Below are 19,688 nucleotides of genomic sequence, written 5' to 3'. Positions count from 1 at the left end.
CACACTTAAAAAAAGAGACATGATGGGTTTCTAATGTGACATACTTCTAGTTACTCTGTTTCCTAAATTCCACGTGTCTAACAGGGTTATCGGTAATATATAACATAGATTGCTTACGTGTAAATCTGCTGATAGCCAAAGAGAGAGGGAAATAGATGAAAAACGAGTCCCAACCCTTCAAGACCAGAAACCACCTTACCTTCTGAAGTCATTCAATAGGAGGAGTCATGAATTGCAGAAGCTTGAATACAGCTGTGCTCTCTGCTTCCTACTCTACGTGTCACTTACTTCATTAGTGGCATTCAATTAGGTTAGAACTCTTAGCATACTGGACTTGATTTGCAACTTGTCTGTGGTATTACATACTGCTTTTCTCCATTTCAACATGCTGAAATTGTGTTTCTTCATCTGTTTGATATACTGGGTGGAATCAGGTAAGAATCAATAGCTTATTCTTTGTGATGTAGTCTCTCAGCTTTATTCAAGCATTAAAAATGAATATTCACTTAAATTGGCCAAAAGATTAAACCTTGTGAATTGCCTAATGGAGCAGACAACTAGTGAGGAGAATTTGATCACTTTGAAACTAAGATGTAGGTTTTCATTTTAAAGTAAATAGAACAAAGCCTGATACTTTATCTCTGGCTGTACTTTGCACAGGGACGCACGCAGGTACGTGCACTTTGTACAAAGTAGAGAGGTAATTGTGACATAGTTTTAACATATTAACGTAAGTTTATTGTGTATTGCTGTTTTGATAGGTTGACAGGTTTTCCGGTTATGCCTTAAATAGTAAAATTTAGTTGTAAAAAAATCAGTATGCACCTAAGTTTTTCCCCTTTTCGATCACAGAAGATAGATACAACACTTAAAAACGTACACAGGAAAGTTAAAATTATATATTGACTGAGTCAAACTGCATATGTAACTGTGTAACACCTAGCTGTATGTTATGAGTGTACAGAAAAGTGTATGTGAGTACTCCCACAAGTGTGCATAAAGGGCAGCTGGGTATTCCTTCCAGTAATCAGTCAGAAATAGGAGTTTGAAAAAACTTCCCTTAATGACTCCTCGCTAAAGAATTCAAAGTATGAAATCTATTTATAGTATTTACTAATTCCACAGTAAATAAATATTCTTTTCTCTATTTACTTTTCAAAGAATAATTGCTGTCATTTCACAGTCATAAGTAAATGAGTTGTTTCCCTTTGAAATTTCCCAGCTAGTAACTAGGTTTTGTCAGTTAAAATAATTTTATTATTAGATAGATAGATTTCTCACTCCCATGAACCAGACTGTGTCTCTGTTTTATGTCACTGTCATTCCATTGACTTCCGAAAAATTAATTCTTATTTCTGCCAATCAAATGATAAGAAATCAAAACATAACCTGATACAGAGGAACGCTTCAACATTTACAACATCTTAGCATGGATCTTTTCAGTGTTAGAAATGTAGGAGTGACTTAGAAGGATCAATGGTTAAACTTGGTTTTAAGAACAGTATTGGTCAAAATTAAGAGTTCTGTGTTCTAGCTTTGAATCTGAATAGCAAAAATGTAATCAAGTGGCTGTTATTGTATAGATTTGTATATGATGTTTGTGTAATAGAATTTCTATTCTAGTTTTATTGTCATATATCATTATATGAAATCTAGAGATTAAATGTGACACATTCTATTAGCATCTCAGAATCATGTCACATGTATGACATTTTACCAGGTTCTTGAATACTGTTTTCATTAAATTCAAGGCAACTGCAGCCGAACAGATCTTGATTTTGGAACTACTTCTTGGATAAGTCTCAGCAATGAAACTGAGTTGCCTTCCTGCATCCCTAGTTAGTTAATAACCTGTCCAGTAATTGCACTAAAAGTTACATTATTTGGTGTCTAAATGAGGAGAACTCTGATATTTATTTTGAAATACCGGTAATTCTGACTTTTCCCACATGTAATAATTGTAGCTATTGTCATCTATGATAAGGCGATGATGGGCATGAAACTTTGGACAATTTGAAACAGGAGGTTTCAGGCTATTTCTAACACTCTGTAACTTCAACCTTGCTCTGCTTTGCAAATATCTATTATTTTTTCTGATGTCCAGTCCAGAAGTAACTGGTCTAGTCATCGCAGGCCTAGAGGTGATTGGTCTAGTTCCCTAAGTGAGTTAGTGTCTTTAACACATCTTTGCTGCATCTTAAGTGCTGTAATTCACATTGTTTAGTTTTGTTTAGATCTTCACTATAGTATCAAATACATTTTTCAGATACATTTTAACCCCCAAGCACTTGCCCTTCACAGCTTTTTATACTGGTGAGGGCTCTGCAGATTCATTTCTACCTTCTAAGCTGCTTGCTGGGAAAAAGAGAAGAGCTAGAACTGCCTTTCCTATAACCCAAAAATTCTGAGAAATTCAGGTTATATTTTTTATTAGTTTTTAGGAACTGAGTAGGCACTATTCTTCTTCCTATTTTTGCTTCCTAGAAATTGGCTGAGTTTTGTTTTACAAAGTTCTTACTGACAGGAAAATTTGAGAATGGTGCCATCAATATCAGACAAAAGCCTTGTGTAAAGTTGTATAGTCACTAGGAGGCAAGAGGCAGGCCAAAATTTCTTTGACCATAAGCCGGCTAACACCATAGCGAAGGTGAAGATGCCATACAGAACTGTGGCAGGCATCAGTGTTGTGCCCAGAATCCTGAAGTGACTTACCCACACAATGTGACCTCAGCAGCCAAAGGATACGTTTTAAAGCATTAACTTTTAATGTGGCTAAGCACATGGGAAAAATCAGGTCTTATTAGACCCTTTTCAAAATCTCCATCCTCTTGTTGATCCTGACTGATCTACAGCTTAACCTCATATACCATAACTGTCCGAGTACAAAAATGGTAAATACCCCATTTTTCTTGTGCCGTTATGTACATTGACCTTACAGGTTTTTTTTTTTTCAAACTCAGGACAAGATCCTTTGTTTTTTCTTCCTTTGTTCTTTGGTAAGGGTGTCCTTATAGTGATCCAAAACTAGGGAAGGGTTCTGGGTCATCCCATACTGTCAGGCCACTGATTCTTATTGCTAGATCAAACAATAAGACCTGAGGATTGGCAACTTTGACACCCTGGCCGAAAGAGGAAGAAACAACCACAATGGTCTTCCTGTTTATACAACACACACTAGTTGTGAAAAAATTCTGACAACCTAAATTTGATGGTTAAACAAAGGATCTTGTCAATGCTGACAACTAATTTGTATTTGTTATGGAGAGAATATATTGTTCAGGAACAATTAATTTGGTATTTGAAGGGTTCAGAGGAGCACAGTGGTGTCTGTAGAGTCATTAGTTAAACTGTGGCTCCTCATTGTGCAGTGCATGTTCTGGCACCTCATTCCAAAGGTCTGGGGTGAAGAAAATGAAAGTTCTTCCATTTTAGTGGAAAAATATGGAAAGAAAAGTGAAGAGGTGGTATTTTAGGAGGTGTAACTCATCAGATGACTGTCTGACATTTTAATCTTTTTCAGATGAGGTGAAAAAATGTCCTGAATTTACAGATCTTAATATAGGCAATGCTTTGTCTGGAACAGAACTCCAAGTCCAGCTACTGTTATACACAAGGGGAAATCCAAACTGTTCTGAGAGACTCATTGAACACAATGTTACTGCATCTGAGTACCTTAATACCTCCAAGAAAATTGTCTTTGTTATTCATGGCTTCAGACCAACAGGATCACCACCAGTATGGCTAGGTGACATAAAGGAGCTTTTACTGTCTTCAGAGGATATTAATCTCATCATAGTTGACTGGAATCGTGGTGCTACAACTGTGAATTACGTAACTGCTGTTGAAAACTGCAGAAAAGTTGCAGAAATACTGAAGAACTATGTTGACCAGATGCTGGTAAGTCAGAGAGTTGCATCTGTTCTGAATAAGTTTAAATAGCATAGTTTGAGTGGGAGTGGATATTTAAAATATATCTAAAGAGAAACCCAGTGAACAGTATCAAATGACATTTATTTGCCAAAGTATTTACTAAATTTGCATGCAGTTATTGAATATCTTTAATTTCACCTGAGTTCTTATTTCCCTTTCACTGAAGTATGCCTGAGAGGGCATCCAGTTTCTTTAGCCATCTGGAAGTTTTAAGTCTTCTGGAAAGAGTGAGTGCACCAGTGGGGAGGTAAAGTGAGAGATGTTCAAATAATATACAGCATTAAAATTTTAAAAAGGCATTGCACTACTCTTTTTACAATTAAACTATTATAATTAAAGATTTTAAATGAATGCAGGTATGCATTTGGCAGCATTATTCACCAAGTCTATGGAATAAGTCTTTGTTAATGGTATTATGTTTTTAATTTATTTTATTGCAAGGATAAGGCAGGGGGAGAATTTTTTTTTTCTTACTCCATAGTTTTGGTTCATTTTTCTTGTATCTGGTAAATGTCTTCCTCTTCCCTCCCCTTCTCCCCTTCTAACTAGTGTGACATTTTGGAAGAAATGTGACTCAAGCTTCCTTTTTACATTCTTCTAGTCAAACACTTTCTTAATTACTACACTGTTTAACTAGTTCAGAATGGCAAACTGAGAAGAACTTTGTAATTTCCATTTGTTTTTCAAGTTAGAAATTTAAAGGTACAATTTAGAGTATTGACAAAAAGTGAAAACTAAATCGGTCTGTTGATGTCTGTTCTGTTAACTGTGTGTGTGGTTGTGGCTTTGTTTTCTTTTTCCCTGATAGGTGGATGGAACTTCTCTTGACTCTATACATATGATTGGAGTGAGTCTTGGGGCGCATATAGCTGGTTTTGTTGGCCAGAAGTATAATGGCAAACTTGGTAGAATTACAGGTAAATCTTTTAATCCCAATCCGCGTATTCTAATCTACCTTGTATTTTTGTCCTAGCTGTGAATCAGAAATATCAACAAATGAGAACTGACTTTTTTAGTAACATGCACAAGGAGAAATGTATCCCTGATAGAAGTTCAGAACATTGTGAAAGTCTGCCTTCAGGACATAAATTACAACTGAAGTTTTCCAACCTGTTTACCTCTAGTCTCTCAAATGAAAATTGAATGCTACATCCAAATGCCACTTAAGTTATATCATTATATGCTACCCAAGTTTCTGCCTAGTTTCTGCCTAGTTGATGGAGCAAGTCAGGTCCCTCTGAAGGAAAGTTCAAAAGCTCTTGGTCAGACCACAGGAATCGGGCACAAGGCTTTACTTTCAGTTTGAGCCGTCTGAACATGGTTATAGTACATCGAGCTGTCTTGTCCAGGGAGCATGAATCAGGTGTGCAACCTGTGTATTGGGTACTGCAGATTTTGCCTCATATTTGTTACATCGTCAGCATTGCCATCTTCAGGAGTGGTGCATACAATGAACCCTCATGTGAGTACATCTTTCAGGGCTGCTCAAAGTTTAGGATTAACTTTTAGATGCTGGAATCCACGGTGCTAATCTGAGTGCACAGGCGCCAGATACTTCTTGTGGTGAAAGAGCAAAACTCACTGCAGCTAGCATGTTGAGAAGGAAGCTGATTAAGGTGACTATCAGAAAAGGTGCTAAGAGGAGAAGGAGGAGGATTTAAAAGAGTAGCTGTTTTCAGGCTGAAAAAAAGTGGTATACCTCTCCTTGAGATTCATAGCTCCAAACCTTCTCTTCAGAGTACTTCAGTAATTTTTTCTCAAAACATAAGAGGAGCCAGTAGTCAGCCTTAAGAAAAGGAATTAGAGACTCCTCCCCTTTTCCTACAGTAATCTGAAAGTCAGGACATTTTCTAAGGCTGCAACAGGCTCCAGCTATATTCCTTTCATTAAGTATACTAATTTCCGCTTTACACAATTCTCTAGAGTTTGTTGGCATTACTGGTTGGCAACAGACTTGATTGCAGTGCCAGGCTATCAGGTCTGTGTCTTCTCTGTACAATAACTGAGAGCTAGTAGATCTGTGTAATTTCTGAACTCAGATGCCCACAGGTAAATGGAATTACATGAAATGTTTCAATCACCTTCTTATAATTACAGATATAGATGAATAAAGGCAAAGATTGGGTAGTCCAAAAACACAAGGCTCATAACCTCTTCTGTGAGTTTTGATACTTTTTCTTTCAAACAAGTGGAGCCAGTGGCCCAAACTGATGTTGGGAAAATGAAATGTAAAAAAAAAAAACCAAAACAAAAAAACCCAAAGAAAATGTTATTTTCTTCTTCACTGTTTGGAGGTTTCAGAAATATAAAACTTATTAGTGGACTAAAACAATTACCTTTGTCACCTGGGGTACTATGCATGTGTATTCCTGGCATTCCACGATCCTCTGTGGTAGTTTGGGTCTTGCTTGTCTTGACATTGAGAGAAAACCTTCGTAGACTAGTTCTTAAAGCCAGTTAAATCATAGTACAAATTCGGATAATCCAAGGTCATACACTGTCCCTGGCTCTCAGTCAGGGAGAATGTAATTAGGAGCCAGTTAAGTGTAGAAATGTTTTGCCTTGACAGTTATATTTTTCATCTTTGCTGCTTTTTCTTTTACCCTCTTTGTCTATGCTTTTGTTGTCAAGAAAATAGGAGCAGAGCAAACCTCAGGTAACAATTTTGCTTCCCTGTGAGGGACAGAAATTACCATCTTGAAAATGATTAGGCTTCAGGGCTGCACAACAATAATTACCTGTCCTTAAAATTAATGAGAATACACAGTGTTTGTACTTTAAATACTTTGCCAGATCTCCTCCTCCTTGATATAAAGTGCTTTTTGTGGATCTCAGTTGGAATCTCTTTTGTCATAGTTGAATTTTGGTTTAAGTATAAAATTTCCAAACCTCCTTCAGGTGCAAATGTGGTCAAAAATTAGTATTTCACTTGGTTGTATATAACAATTGTTTTTCTATAAGTAATTTCAGCATCGAATGATAAAATGATTGAGGCATGTTTGAAATTGTGTCCATCCAAGATGTCTTCACCTTGTGTTCTGGTGGTGAGAGTAGTTATGTTGTGCATTTCGTTTTTATGAAGTATGTAATAGGTATGGGAAAAAGGACAAAATTAATTCACCAAATTCGATCCCTAGTGCTATTGGTTTATAATTTATCTGAGGAACTAGGAGATGAGCACAAGTAGTTAGGGAGACCAAGAAATTCAAAGGTACAGGTTGATCAGTCTTGTGTTAGGAACCATTGCTTTGCTTAGGAAGTTGAAGAATGGAAACTTGAGAATTGTGTTCATTTTTGTTTTGATTATTATTCCAGGAAAATGAAGAGTCATTGATGAATAATTCTGAAATGCCAGTCTTGTATGTATCTGTAGAATATGTAATAATCTGTAGAATTTGTAATATTACTGGATACTACCCAGGATTTGTAATACTACTGTTATTTTCATGTAGGTCTTGATCCAGCAGGCCCTTTGTTCACTCAAGAACCACCAGAAGGGAGACTGGATCATACTGATGCACAGTTTGTTGATGTAATCCATTCGGATACTGATGGTAATGACATAGCCTTAACTTTTCTGTTTCAACTTAAGGAAAGGCAGGAAAGCAAAAGAGAAAGGATAAGCTATTTCAGTAACATCCAAATAGTGCTGCAGAAGTATATTTTGTGTTATCAGATGGATTCCAGTGCTGTTGCTTTCTAACAATTTCTATACTATTGAAATCATACTGTATGTTGTTATGCCTATTCATCAAGAAATTGAAATTCAACTTTGCTAATGACTTAAGCAGTGATGGGTGGTTTGTTCTTTTCTGACATGAGTAGCCTTGTTAGTGAGTGAAGTTTCATGGCTGAACCTGAAACTATTGAAATAACTTTTATGTCCAACAGCTAACTGAAGTCACATGTCGATAACCAGTCATGAGTCCATTTAGTGTCACACAGAAGTAGTGATTACACAACTGTCATTTATGTCTTGTTTGTTATACTATATTCCTTCTGAATATGAAAAAAACAATTCTGCACATTGAATAAAGCATGCCTATTGTATTAACTTATGATACTGCTATCTGCAAAATAGTTTAGCACAAACATCCTTCTGCTGTGCTAGTGTGTGTGAACATAGATGTTGTAAGCACGTGATTATCGCTTAGTTAGTCCCTTCTGAGACAGACAGTCTCAGCTGTATCACATTAATACACTACAGATTCACTGCTTAAAATTCTAAATCACGTTATTGTAAGGTTAAAATGAAGAACATTGTAAAGTCTACTTCACCGATGCTATAATCTTGTTTAATTTTTTTTTAAATCCATAAGTAAACCTTACAAACCTACCACACTTGTCCCATTATTCGTGTAGTTTCATATCAGTTTCTTTAATAATATTCAAAATTAAGCATTTTACTACACAAATTTTTATGTGAAGCTGTAAAATACCAATTTTTGTAATGTTCCAATTATGTGAATAAAGATAATGTGTGGTAAAAAAGAAGGTAGTTCAGATAGAGCTAAATTTTGCTCATGGTCTTTCATAGGACAGATACAGATTTTTCTACTTTGATATACTGCTTTTATTAGTGTAGCTCAGAATCCAATGTCATGGGCAAAAAATTGAATATTTTACTCTAATGAAAATTAAATTGGGAAAAAATTTTGGTTGCTGGAGAGAACATGAATGTCATAAATTTCTTTGTGCAAATGTCTCAGCTACAGCACTGAATAGTTGCTTCTGTTCTTTGCTTTTTCTTTTGTGGCAGTAGGAATCTTACATAAATTTGTATACATTTGTGTACAGCATTTTACATGTGTATAATTTTCTTAAAAAGAATAAACCACAGATTTCAACTCATAACATGACTCCCATTTACAGAATGAAAGAACAGTATAATTGGGAAAAAAAATTCTTTAAGACCTCCATGTTATTTTTTAATGAATGTAATAATAAATAATTGACTGCATAATTATGTTTTTTGATTCATGATGTTTTTTCTTTAGCTCTAGGTTTCAAGAAACCTTTAGGAACCATTGATTTCTATCCAAATGGAGGAATGGATCAGCCTGGTTGTCCACAAACAGTATTTGGTGGTAAATAAAAATGTGTTCAATAAATGAGAAAAAAGTTTAAGATCAAATCAAAAAAGGTTAAAGTGAATTCAATGGACACTGCACATATGTGGTAATATGGGAGCTGAGGGTATTGTATTCTTTCTTTTCCATCCCTACTCAGCAAAGGAGAAATAATAGACATTGGACATTTTTTTTTTTAAATAAAGATCTTTCTATAAGCATACATATTCCACCATACCATTGTTACTGGTATGATGGAATTGTTATATTATATATGCAATCTGCATATAGTGATCATCATTCTTCTGTGTTTATATATGGCTAGCGATGGGGGAAGATGTTTGTGTCCAAGTGATTTGGACAGAATCACTTGCATATGATGTGGAAGGCAAGGCTTTCAAGTCTTCACTGTGTCTTAGGTTCCTCCTAAGGTTGGCAGTGATGAACTAGGTTTTGAACAGATCTTCTAGGCTCTAGGATGAAATCAGGTTTATGACATGATATTCCCCTGCCTCCATAAATCTTAGGCAGGGTTGCTGCCCATTGTTTTTGTTTGCTCTTTTTGGATATGTTAATGTCTGTCCATGTTTCTATTACTAATCTGCACAGTGCTGCTAGGAATTAGAGCTGCTCAAAAGCATAGGACTTCCACTTGTGTGTCTCTGAGTACAGGAGAATCCCTTAAGACTCAGGATCATCTTGACCTGTACAGTTCTCATAGTTTGTATTGCTAGGAGAGGAAGGAATTTATTACCCCCCCAAAATAGAGAAAAGAATCTCTGAAGTATTCCTCATGGTAATTTTCCTGCCAAAATGTTCTACACTGGATGCAACAAGGCAAATTTTAACTCAGACTCATGCCTTATAACAAAAAATTCTGTAAATTTGTCAGGATTTAGCAGACTATTTCTTATATATAAAACCCTGTAGACTTTTTTCTGTACCTGTAATATTCAAAATAGTCCTCAATTTGTTCTTGTATGTGTGCATCCATGTTTTACACTTGATGGTCAACTAACCAGAGAATAAGAGCATGGCTAACTAAAAATTACTCAGGTAAATGGGATTATTTTGATAACACCTTTTCATTCATGAAGAAAAAGGATTACATATTCTTTGTGTATTTCATTTTTTCTTTCCTGAAGGAATTAATTATTTTAAGTGTGACCATCAAAGATCTGTCTTCCTCTTCTTATCATCTTTGAAAAGAAGGTGTGACATAATAACATATCCTTGTAACTCTTACTTGGATTACAAGAGAGGAAAATGTGCTGATTGTGAAGCTTTCCAGCCAATGTCCTGTCCAGTACTGGGTAAGCGTTATGATATCTGCTCTGGGCTGGCTGAGGTTTTCTGGGAAATCCAGATCCAGAAATATTTCTGGGGCTACTCCAGAGATCTTTTGTGTTGTGTTAAGGGTTCTGTAGAGATTGAGCACATGCAGAGCTGTGTACTGTTTAAAATAGTTTAAACTTTAGGGCTTTGTCTGCTTTATAGTTGTTAGACATGGATGCTGAACGTTCCTAATCTTTGGTCATTATGCTTTCCAGTCTGAAATGGATTCACAGGGTATCTTCTTTCTACAGATAAACTGCTTCTGCTTAGTTCATTACTTTAGGTTTTCACAGTGTGTTATCATCCCTAGAGCACCTCTGTTTTTTATTTAAGAGTAATAATGTTTATAGCAACTTCATGGTTTCTCTGGCTCTTCTTTTGGAATCAAGCTTTTATTTGGAGGCATTTTTAGTTGTTTTGGGGTTTACTGCTTTTAGAGAGGCTCTGGAGGCTATTTGAAAAAAGCTAGAATAGTGTGAGCATTTTCTACTTGGTGGGGTTCTCTTAAGACTGAAATTTTAATAATATTTAATTAGAAGTTAACTTCCAATTTATATCTTGTCTTTTTTACTTCCTTATATTAGGATGTGCACCCTGTATTAGGTAGATCAGGTTTGAAGAAAAACCATAGATAGACATACTTCTATGCTATTTTATAATAATAAAACCCAATCATAACAGGGCTTTATAGTAAAGGAGAAAGACTCCAGGACTTACCCAGCATGGCTATTAGTCATGACTGATGCACTTACATAGAATGCCTGAGCTAGAGGTGGAGAAATATTTGATTAGTCATCTGCCACCTTTTTTTTTTTTTTTTTTAATAACCATAAAACCTATGAGGAAATTGCAGGCAGCTGAATCTGGGAACTGAGAGAAGCAGCAGCATCCTTATACTGCAGACTTTCCTGTCTGCTGCCTTGCAGTGGCAGCTCTGCAGCCTGTAACTAGCCCTGGTTGTCCAGTCTAGGTGAAGAAATCAAGAAGGAGAGAATAGGATCAGCCATTTTAGAAACAAGGACTGTTATCAAGTCCCAAAGACAATAAGCATAGAATTGTATAAACCAAAGTTCTTTCTACATTATATCCATAAGCTTAGGAGGTTTACAGAGTATCTAACATTTTATTAAATAATATCCACAATTATAGACTAAAGGGTTTAAAAATATTTGCTGTAATTTTTCAAAAAAGAAAGGAAGACATTTTACCTAATTTGAAGCTGTCCTGTAACTGATCTGTGCAAATATGTGGGCTACTTTTTTGGGTTTGTTTTTATTACCTCTGCATGAGTTCACAAGCACTATTTTTTGGAGTTAGTACTCTAGACTAGCTTCCAATTATTACGTTATGACAATTTTAGTGATACTAATATATTAGAAGAAAGAAATACTTGCATGCTACATTCTGTTAAACTCAGGAGATTCCTGCATTTTCCAAGTCAATTTACTTTCTCAGAGAAGATTTAACAAAATTAAAGCCAAATCTGTCACTTTGCCTGAGTTTCTTTTGTGTAATTATACATGTATCATGATTTTGCTAGATGTCTGAAATGAAATATTTAAACTTTGGATTTCAGGTTTTTATGCTGATAGATGGAAAAAAACGTTAATCTCGAAGAGTTCACCAATGAAAGCTTATTTTGATACCTCAGACCAAGAGCCATTCTGCAGTGAGTGACGGAATATGCACATAACAAACTTTTTGAAATGTTATGGCTGGTTTTTGTTAGCTGATCTGGAGTGAAAGCATGTTAAATGTAGGAAGTTATTGTTAGCTGCTGTGTAAAACAGTGCAATAAACCATGAGCTAAGTGTCAGTTCACAGACTGGAGAAAGAAGAATGATTGTGGCAGAAGGGTAAGCAATACACAAACTGAGAAAACAATGTGACTTTAAAGTAATGGGATGGACTGCCAAGAGGAAAAACAAAACCAGAAAATGAGAATCAAGTGACAGGGAAAATACTGGACTGAGAGAACGTGCTTAGATGGGATCATTGCTGCTATTTTCAGAGAGCAAAAATGGGAAGCAAGACTGCTCTGGGTGGGGGACAAAAAGGAGACACCTCTATGTTCCACCTCAGGAGGAGAGCACCCCACAATCAACTAAAGCTACTCCAGCTTTTAAAAATCCATGTCTCTCTAGGAGTAAAACAATGGAGGGAAGAGTTAGCTGACTGTTTCAGGGTTATACTCTATGGGAATGAGTTCTCAATGACATGGGCTTTAGCTGCAACACTTTAGATATCTACTTATCCATGTAGAGGTCCAGTTTGGATTTTCATACAATTTCTGGTTTTATTAACAGATTTTATCACCATAAACAAATGTTAACATGCTCTTCTAATGGCTTATGTTCAAGGTTCTTTGATTTGGGGTACAGGGAATTCAAGTGAAATTGGGTTTTCACATTAGATTTTTCCATCATCTTGGCAAGTTTTGTGACCAAGGACTGAATATCTTTTTTATAGTGGTAATCATGCTTACTTACATCACTGTTTCTTCCAAGGGGCCAAGGAGAGGTTAATGAAGATGTGATGGATTTTACATAAAGTAACTCCTGTTCTCAGTGGTCTTTCGGCTCAACCCAAACTGGCTACCACTGTTCTCCCCTGCTCCTCTCTGCTTGGGCTTTGCTCTTCTGTGCTTTCAGGGCTGCACAGGCCACAAGGTCTCTCTTTTCATTCATTCCTCTGGCAAAAAATATGGCTTTGTTTTCACTCTCATACATGTTAAAATCTGGGCATTCAGAAAAAATCCAACCAGGCAGAATCCTTATGATGGAAAGAGTCAACACAGAAGGAAAAGATTATATATAGCATTCTGGGATAGGGGTGGTAGAAGGGAGAAAAGGGAGAGAAAATTACCAGACATAGGAGGACACACATGGAGAGGATTAAGAGATGTTGTAATGACAGCATAAATTTAAGGGAAAATATGCAAAGTCAAGAAGAATGAATCTACTAAGCCAGTCTCAAAAAGAGGGTATTTATTAACTAAAGCTGTATTTTAATTCTTAGATATTTGAAAACACGAGGAAATAGAATTAAACAAAAGGTCTTAAAACTAAGTGAAACTGTAAATCTGAGCAGGATAAGTTTTTCATGTGGGCTTGGTCTTTTAGGAGAGAATGTTAAAAAGTAACGTAGAAAAAAAAAAAACCCAAAAAAAACCCAAAACCCGACATTTGAATTGGCTTCTGTACTTGGTGAGTAGTAAAGCTGTGTTTGCTCTGGGTAGCTCTACCGTGGTCACAATATTGGTGATGGTTACAGAAGTGTGGTAGAAGGCCAGGTCAGGGTTTCCGAGGACACAGTGGAGCAGGTCAGCTCTGTGCCTGTGCACGGAGGATGCCAGCCCCAGGTACCCAGCCTGTTTTCCTGAGGCCATGGGCCCTCCATGGGAGGGGAAGAAAGGCTGAAGTATGGGAAAGCAATCAGATCCCTCTCCTCTTCCTTGAACTTCCCCATGCAGTTTTTCTAGTATCCACACAGAGGTTTTGGCAGGTTGACTTCTCTGAGGGAAGGGTGCCTGGAGAACCTGTGCTGCTGCACCTGCTCAGGCTGGGCAAGCAAGGCATGGGAATAATGTCTCACTTCATCTTTTACCACCTGGTTAATCTGCTCACCTAGCTAACTGCCCACTTTGCTTATACATAAAGTTTGTGCTAATGATGTTCCTCCTCATTCCCTGCCAATGGACTGCAGCAGTTTCTGGACATGTCACTTTTGTGGGTAACATGATGGTGTTGCTACACTATAGCTCAAATATCCGCTCTTTGCAGAGCTTGCCAAAACCTGAAGGTGCTAGTTAGGGCTTCATTTTGCAGTTTTTCCTTAGGCAGGTCAAACTTTTCGTGCTAATTCTGATGGTAGCTTTCTGATGCAAATCCTTTCCATGTAAGAACTGGAGGAAACGGTACACTAATTACACAGAACTCCAGGACATAGCCATTTGATAGAAGCTAATTTTTGTCAATAGCCTTCTTATTCTGCTTTGACTTGGTAACTTGTAAGTAAAGGGTCACTATTCCTAACATCAACCAGTGAATACTTTTAACAGGGTGATAGCAACAACTGTATCCTGTTGAGGTCATTCATTAAATCTTGTTATTTCCTATTTCTTTTTGCAGTGTATAACTACTTACTGGATATTACTACCTGGAATAAAGGCATTAGGAGAGGTGTCATTAAAGTTAAAATAACAGATTATGCTGGAAACACAGTAGAATCAGTGATGAATAGGTATGTTGTGCTTTGTCTCTAAATCTTTTTTATCATTTTATAGGACTAATTTTCTGAGTTTCCTAAACCTCTTAACTTGTTAATTTGTAAGTCAAAAAAATATCATGAGGTTGTTAAGACTTGGCCATGTCTCCTTTCCCTGTGTATGGCTCAGTGTCAGAGGCTCCTCACACTGGAATGATCCTCTCCATTTATGAACTAGCCCGAGTTCTTGCATGGTACTGGTTTGAATCCACTTCTAAGTTTCTTTATTCTCAGTGCTCAAAATCAATATGTCTTGCAAGATTTCTGGTTTTAATAACAATGCTTAGCAATAATGAATATTACTCAGCTAACAAAACCCTGATTATAAATAATATTTTTCTTTAGTGAAGCTTCAACATTTCAGCAATATAAAAGAGTCAAAATGCTAACTGGATTTTACCGAGACCTTGACAACATATCAAAAATTTCCCTGACCTTTACTACGAAGACTTTAATAGGCCCAAAATACAAGCTTAGGATTCTCCAGATGAGGCTGAAATCTCTTAATAATCCAGAAAGGTAAGTATTTGTCATGTATCAAAGTTGTGTATCAACAAAACTGCTCAGGATGTGTATTTCCTTCTATTGATTTTTTTAATCACGTATCCCTAAATGCATGAATATCCTTCTCATCCTACCTAGAATCAAATTTATCATGGGGAAGAGCTGCTCTGTACGTTAACATTTAGTGCACATCACCCTTGTACATGCAGAAGTCACATGTGCTGTTTGTTAGAGGAGGCTGCTGCTGCTGGCTGGTCACAACTGGTTTTCTAGGACCACTTATGTAGACCACCCGGACTTACATCTGCATGGTTAAGTTCTCTTCCAGAAGATAAATTTTATTATGCACTTCTCTGATTTTAATCATGTGTCCATCCACATCTTTTCACACTCAGATATGAAATGAAGCACTTCAGCTACTTGTGTGACTGGAATAGGTTTTTTGGTCTTGTTGCTGAAGGTAAAGACCTTCCAGGACCAAAATATAGTCTATGCTTGTCTACGTTTAAAAGGAAATCATCTGCATTTTTTTATAATTAAGTTAAGTGCTGTTACTAAGCTTTTATTAATTATTTCTGGTTTTAAATTCATCAGCAGTATTGCCAAATATTAATTTTGTAGATCTCCAGAGTTACTTGTACAATAGCACTAGCAATTGAGTTTTACATTTGCATCTTGTGAAAATAACGTATTGCATGGAATAAGTAAGAAACATCCAGGATAGCAAGAGTATATTTAAGGCTTTTTTATTTGATATATGATAATAGTCTAGTAGGAATTGGGTATGATACTTTGTAAAAATTATTAAACCTTGTTAAAATACTCTATTTCGTATTGACTGGGAAAGAGGAGGAGATGGGTGGTAGAGACTTATGGAGAAACAGAACACTCGGCAATCAAAATAGTACTCCCCAGAATGTATATGCATTAGACTTTATTAACGTGTTGAAAGTCTTAAGTCTCAAGCTCTCAGGTGAACTGGCATGATTTTATTTAAAAGCATTGGGTGATGAGATAGTCAAGGCTCTAAATCTTATTGCAATTTTTTTCCTCAACCCAGCGATGATAAATCAGAAGATACATTTCATGCAAGTGTTCAGGACTTTTTCGGATAATGGTCTACCAAATAAGGAGAATTTTCAGTGAACAGCCCTTACTGGTTTTTGAGTTTTCATTCCTGTTATTCAGACTCTTGTTAGTTTTAAAGCAAGATGCACTTGATTTGCTTTAATATAGGATCCGCTGAAGTCCTTCATGCAGAGCCTCATCACATGGCAGTCATAGAGGCATATTAGGTACTTTTAGATAGCAATGGAAAATAGTGTATTGAATCAGCTTGTGAAGGTAATTTAAATGCAGATTTTACATCACTATTAGGTGGTATAATTACATAATTGCTTATTGTAATTATAACTATGTTTACCTTATTTAGATACATATAATTACAACAATTACTTGAATATAGGATAATCAACTAGAAACTACATTTAAAATATTCAAATTATTCATATAACAAAGTAGTAGGTGAAAAACAGAGGACAGGTGCAAGGATGAAAACAATAGGAGTCTCAGTGTCCCCAGATCTAGGTTAGTGGGAGGCAGTGGGACTTTGGGGAATATGACTGACAATTGTCTACTGGGCCGATCCATTGTTCACACAGGTGGTGTGTGAATGTGGGAGTGTTAAAAGGTACATATAATTTTCAGACTCTGGTCTCGTGAGATAAATCATTCCTACTCACCCATAAATCCAGAAAGCTTTCCTAACTTGTATGTCTCCAGGTGTCAGTTCTCCCAAAAAGCTTTTGAAACTGTCAGTCAATTCAAACTCAGTTGATGGGGAAAGTGAATGTGTCAAAGCTGCTTAGCCCAGCAACCTTTGGTTTTTTTCACCAAAACTAGAATAGGAGTAATAAAAAAGACAACCTTATTAATACCTCTACTGAAAAAGAATGTGTGGCATACACTTGCTTTTTAGTAGAAAGCAGAGAAGCCACATGTGGTGAGGGATTACGAAAGCCTCACCTAACAAAAATGCTATTCCTGTTTCCCTCCTGTCAATGAGCTGGAGAACCTACTCCTCACTCAGGGCTGCTCTCCCATAAGGCATTCCTGGTACTCAATAATAACAAGATTAGATGGATTGCACTTCAAATGAGATACAGTATGTGGGAACTATATGTTTTTATTATTCATCATTATGGTTTCTCTAACTCAAATACTGAAATATTTTTCTCTTAATGTTAACTTTTTTGTTGTGTACATCTTTTTCTACTTTTGTAGGCTGCAGCTGTGCAGATATGATTTTGTACTGATGGAGAACACTGAACTGACCTTCAAACTCATCCCTTGCCCAGAGAGGGGTATGTGAAGAAAGAGCTTCTACTAACTTAATTTCTTGTACAGCAGTGACATTTTGATTCTTCCTCAGGATAAAGACTTCAATGAGAAAGAAAATGAGATAAATTAGATGTATTTTCAAGAGTCTACCTGGTAACATGCATTACTTGCTTTGAGTGCCTTAGGGTGAAATGAATAGAAAAGTTCAGACATCCATGTATTTGGGAAATTTGAATAAAGTAAATGTATTGTGGTGGAGAACATGCAATGGTCTATTCATTATTATTTGTTAGCAGTGAAGCGACTACTGAATTAAATATGAATTATCTGCATAATCCTGGCACATTATTTGTCAAGTCATACACATATTTAATTATTTATTATTTGTAATGGTTTTTACATGGAAACATAATTATCTGTCTACTAAGTGAATTTAATATGCTGTACATGTAATATACAGATCTAATACACAGCAGTTTTGCTGTGCTGTGTTCATTGGATAAATGAATTCACATTTTCTCATTATATGATGAGAAAGTCTGAGAACTGAAACAACAAGATTTGCAAGCACATATGTACATTTGCTATTTAAATCAATTATCTTTATGCTCATTGTAGATGAATATTATTGCGACCATTCAGATTATTTTTTTGTGTTAAAGCTATGGACAGGGCAGCAATGTTTTAGATATGAAGTAATTCTAAAGTGTATTCTGAAGAGAATGTATTAAAGATGAAATAAATGCATTTTCATTCTGTTTCTGTTTGGGCCTCCTGGAATTAAAGCTGCTGCTCAGGTTGAGATTGATGTCAGCTTTTCACCTCTTGGAATGTGAGCAGGAATAAGCCCTGCATAAAGATTTCCTCCTCCAGTTCAGGAAAAGGTTTTCCAATGCCAGATTGCCTTTCCTGATGCTACTTATTGAAGATCAGATAGGTGTATTTTTCTTCCTTAAGGTTGTCTTATGTATTTAACTCTGGTTTCTTGTGTAAATGCGTCCTATGCCCGTTATCCTTTTTCTTTCTTTCCTACGACCCCACTGTCCCTGCTCTTGTCAGCAATATGTGGTTGAACCTTTTAACCAGTTTCATCTGATTGTCAATGGAGTTGGATGTCCAAAACCTATGAATTGTAAGTTTTATTGAAAGTCAACAGCTGAGTTAGAAGGAAGATGGAAGATAGTGTACTAAGGAAGGGAAAGCAAGTTATAACTTCGCTCTGTTCATTGCAAGAGGCAGCTTGTCTGGTCAGTATGTGCGAAGCTCTGAACCAGCCATTACACATGCTTTTACTTGTCTAGACACACCAAAAACATACAGAACTGTGGAGACAGACGTGGTCATGGACTGACTTTTAAGAAGAAATTATTTATTTTATAGAAATGATAATTACATTACATAGAATTTCTCAGGTGGTGTCTTACTCAGCTTTATCATTTTATTGTATACTACTTTGTTCCTTTCCTCTGAGGGAATCAGTAGGAGATACACAAGAAAAGACATTTTTGTCTGCTTGTATGCATGTGTGTGGAGGGGTATGGTTTTTTTTTAATTTCTCCTCTTTTTTTAAAAAAAAGGCTGTTATTCTGCTTGTTTTCATTCTGCAGATTTTTGCTTAGTCTTGCTTTCATCGACCCTAGTTTCCCCTTTACAGGTCTCTGAGCCTCCTTCCTTTCATCACCTTGCCTCCAAATACCTGTCTCTTATATCACTTTATAAAAACACAGAGACCTGAGAGTAAATTTCAAACGTCTTGAACTAGAATCTTTCAATGGGTGACATAGATGTTCAGGCATAGAAATATATCAGATGGCCTCTTAAGTTTCCTTTTAATGTTGCTTTCTACAATTTATCTGAATTTTTATATTTTTATATGTTAAAATTGTTTTTTTCTTTTATATTCTCACTTTTTTTCCCATTGATTTTATGTCCTGCTGAGAGCTAGAGTACAGAGGTCTGAATATGATTTTTGACTATAAACTTTTGTTTTGCTTGAGATATTCAATGGCAAGCTAATATCTGGAAAAAATAATGAAACTGTATTAGCTCTAAATTGGCAGCATAAAGGGTAGATACACTGTTCTTTCCTGTAATGGAGCTGAATGCTTGTTTATTACTGCAGCTATAATTGATGTAGTTGTCAAATGAGTGGGTTTTTTCCCCTATTTTGTGGATTGTTTACCTATATGAACTTGATTTTCAACAGCTTACTCTATTTAAAGATAGAGACACATAAAAGTCTAC

The 19,688-nt window shown here is 36.2% G+C and overlaps 1 protein-coding gene across 1 annotated transcript; it reads left to right on the top strand.

The window, feature by feature from the left end:
- Positions 1 to 385: 385 nt before the first annotated feature.
- Positions 386 to 18,112, top strand: LIPI (lipase I). The gene is made up of 10 exons (XM_074901834.1): positions 386 to 434; positions 3,521 to 3,897; positions 4,739 to 4,847; positions 7,383 to 7,484; positions 8,928 to 9,017; positions 10,145 to 10,312; positions 11,911 to 12,003; positions 14,465 to 14,576; positions 14,946 to 15,119; positions 17,388 to 18,112. The coding sequence occupies exons 1-10, from the start codon at positions 386 to 388 to the stop codon at positions 17,473 to 17,475; spliced, it is 1,362 nt and encodes a 453-aa protein (XP_074757935.1). The 3' UTR covers positions 17,476 to 18,112.
- The last annotated feature ends 1,576 nt before the right edge of the window (positions 18,113 to 19,688 follow it).

This window comes from Athene noctua, chromosome 1, assembly GCF_965140245.1.
Source record: "Athene noctua chromosome 1, bAthNoc1.hap1.1, whole genome shotgun sequence".
In the NCBI taxonomy this organism is placed as follows: domain Eukaryota; kingdom Metazoa; phylum Chordata; class Aves; order Strigiformes; family Strigidae; genus Athene; species Athene noctua.
This window is presented reverse-complemented; position numbering and strand designations above follow the sequence as displayed.

Coding starts and splice junctions, on each gene's coding strand:
- LIPI (XM_074901834.1), top strand. CDS start 386: ATGCTGAAATTGTGTTTCTTCATCTGTTTGATATACTGGGTGGAATCA. Junction 3,898..4,738: donor ACTATGTTGACCAGATGCTG/GTAAGTCAGAGA, acceptor TTTCCCTGATAG/GTGGATGGAACTTCTCTTGA. Junction 14,577..14,945: donor GTAGAATCAGTGATGAATAG/GTATGTTGTGCT, acceptor ATTTTTCTTTAG/TGAAGCTTCAACATTTCAGC.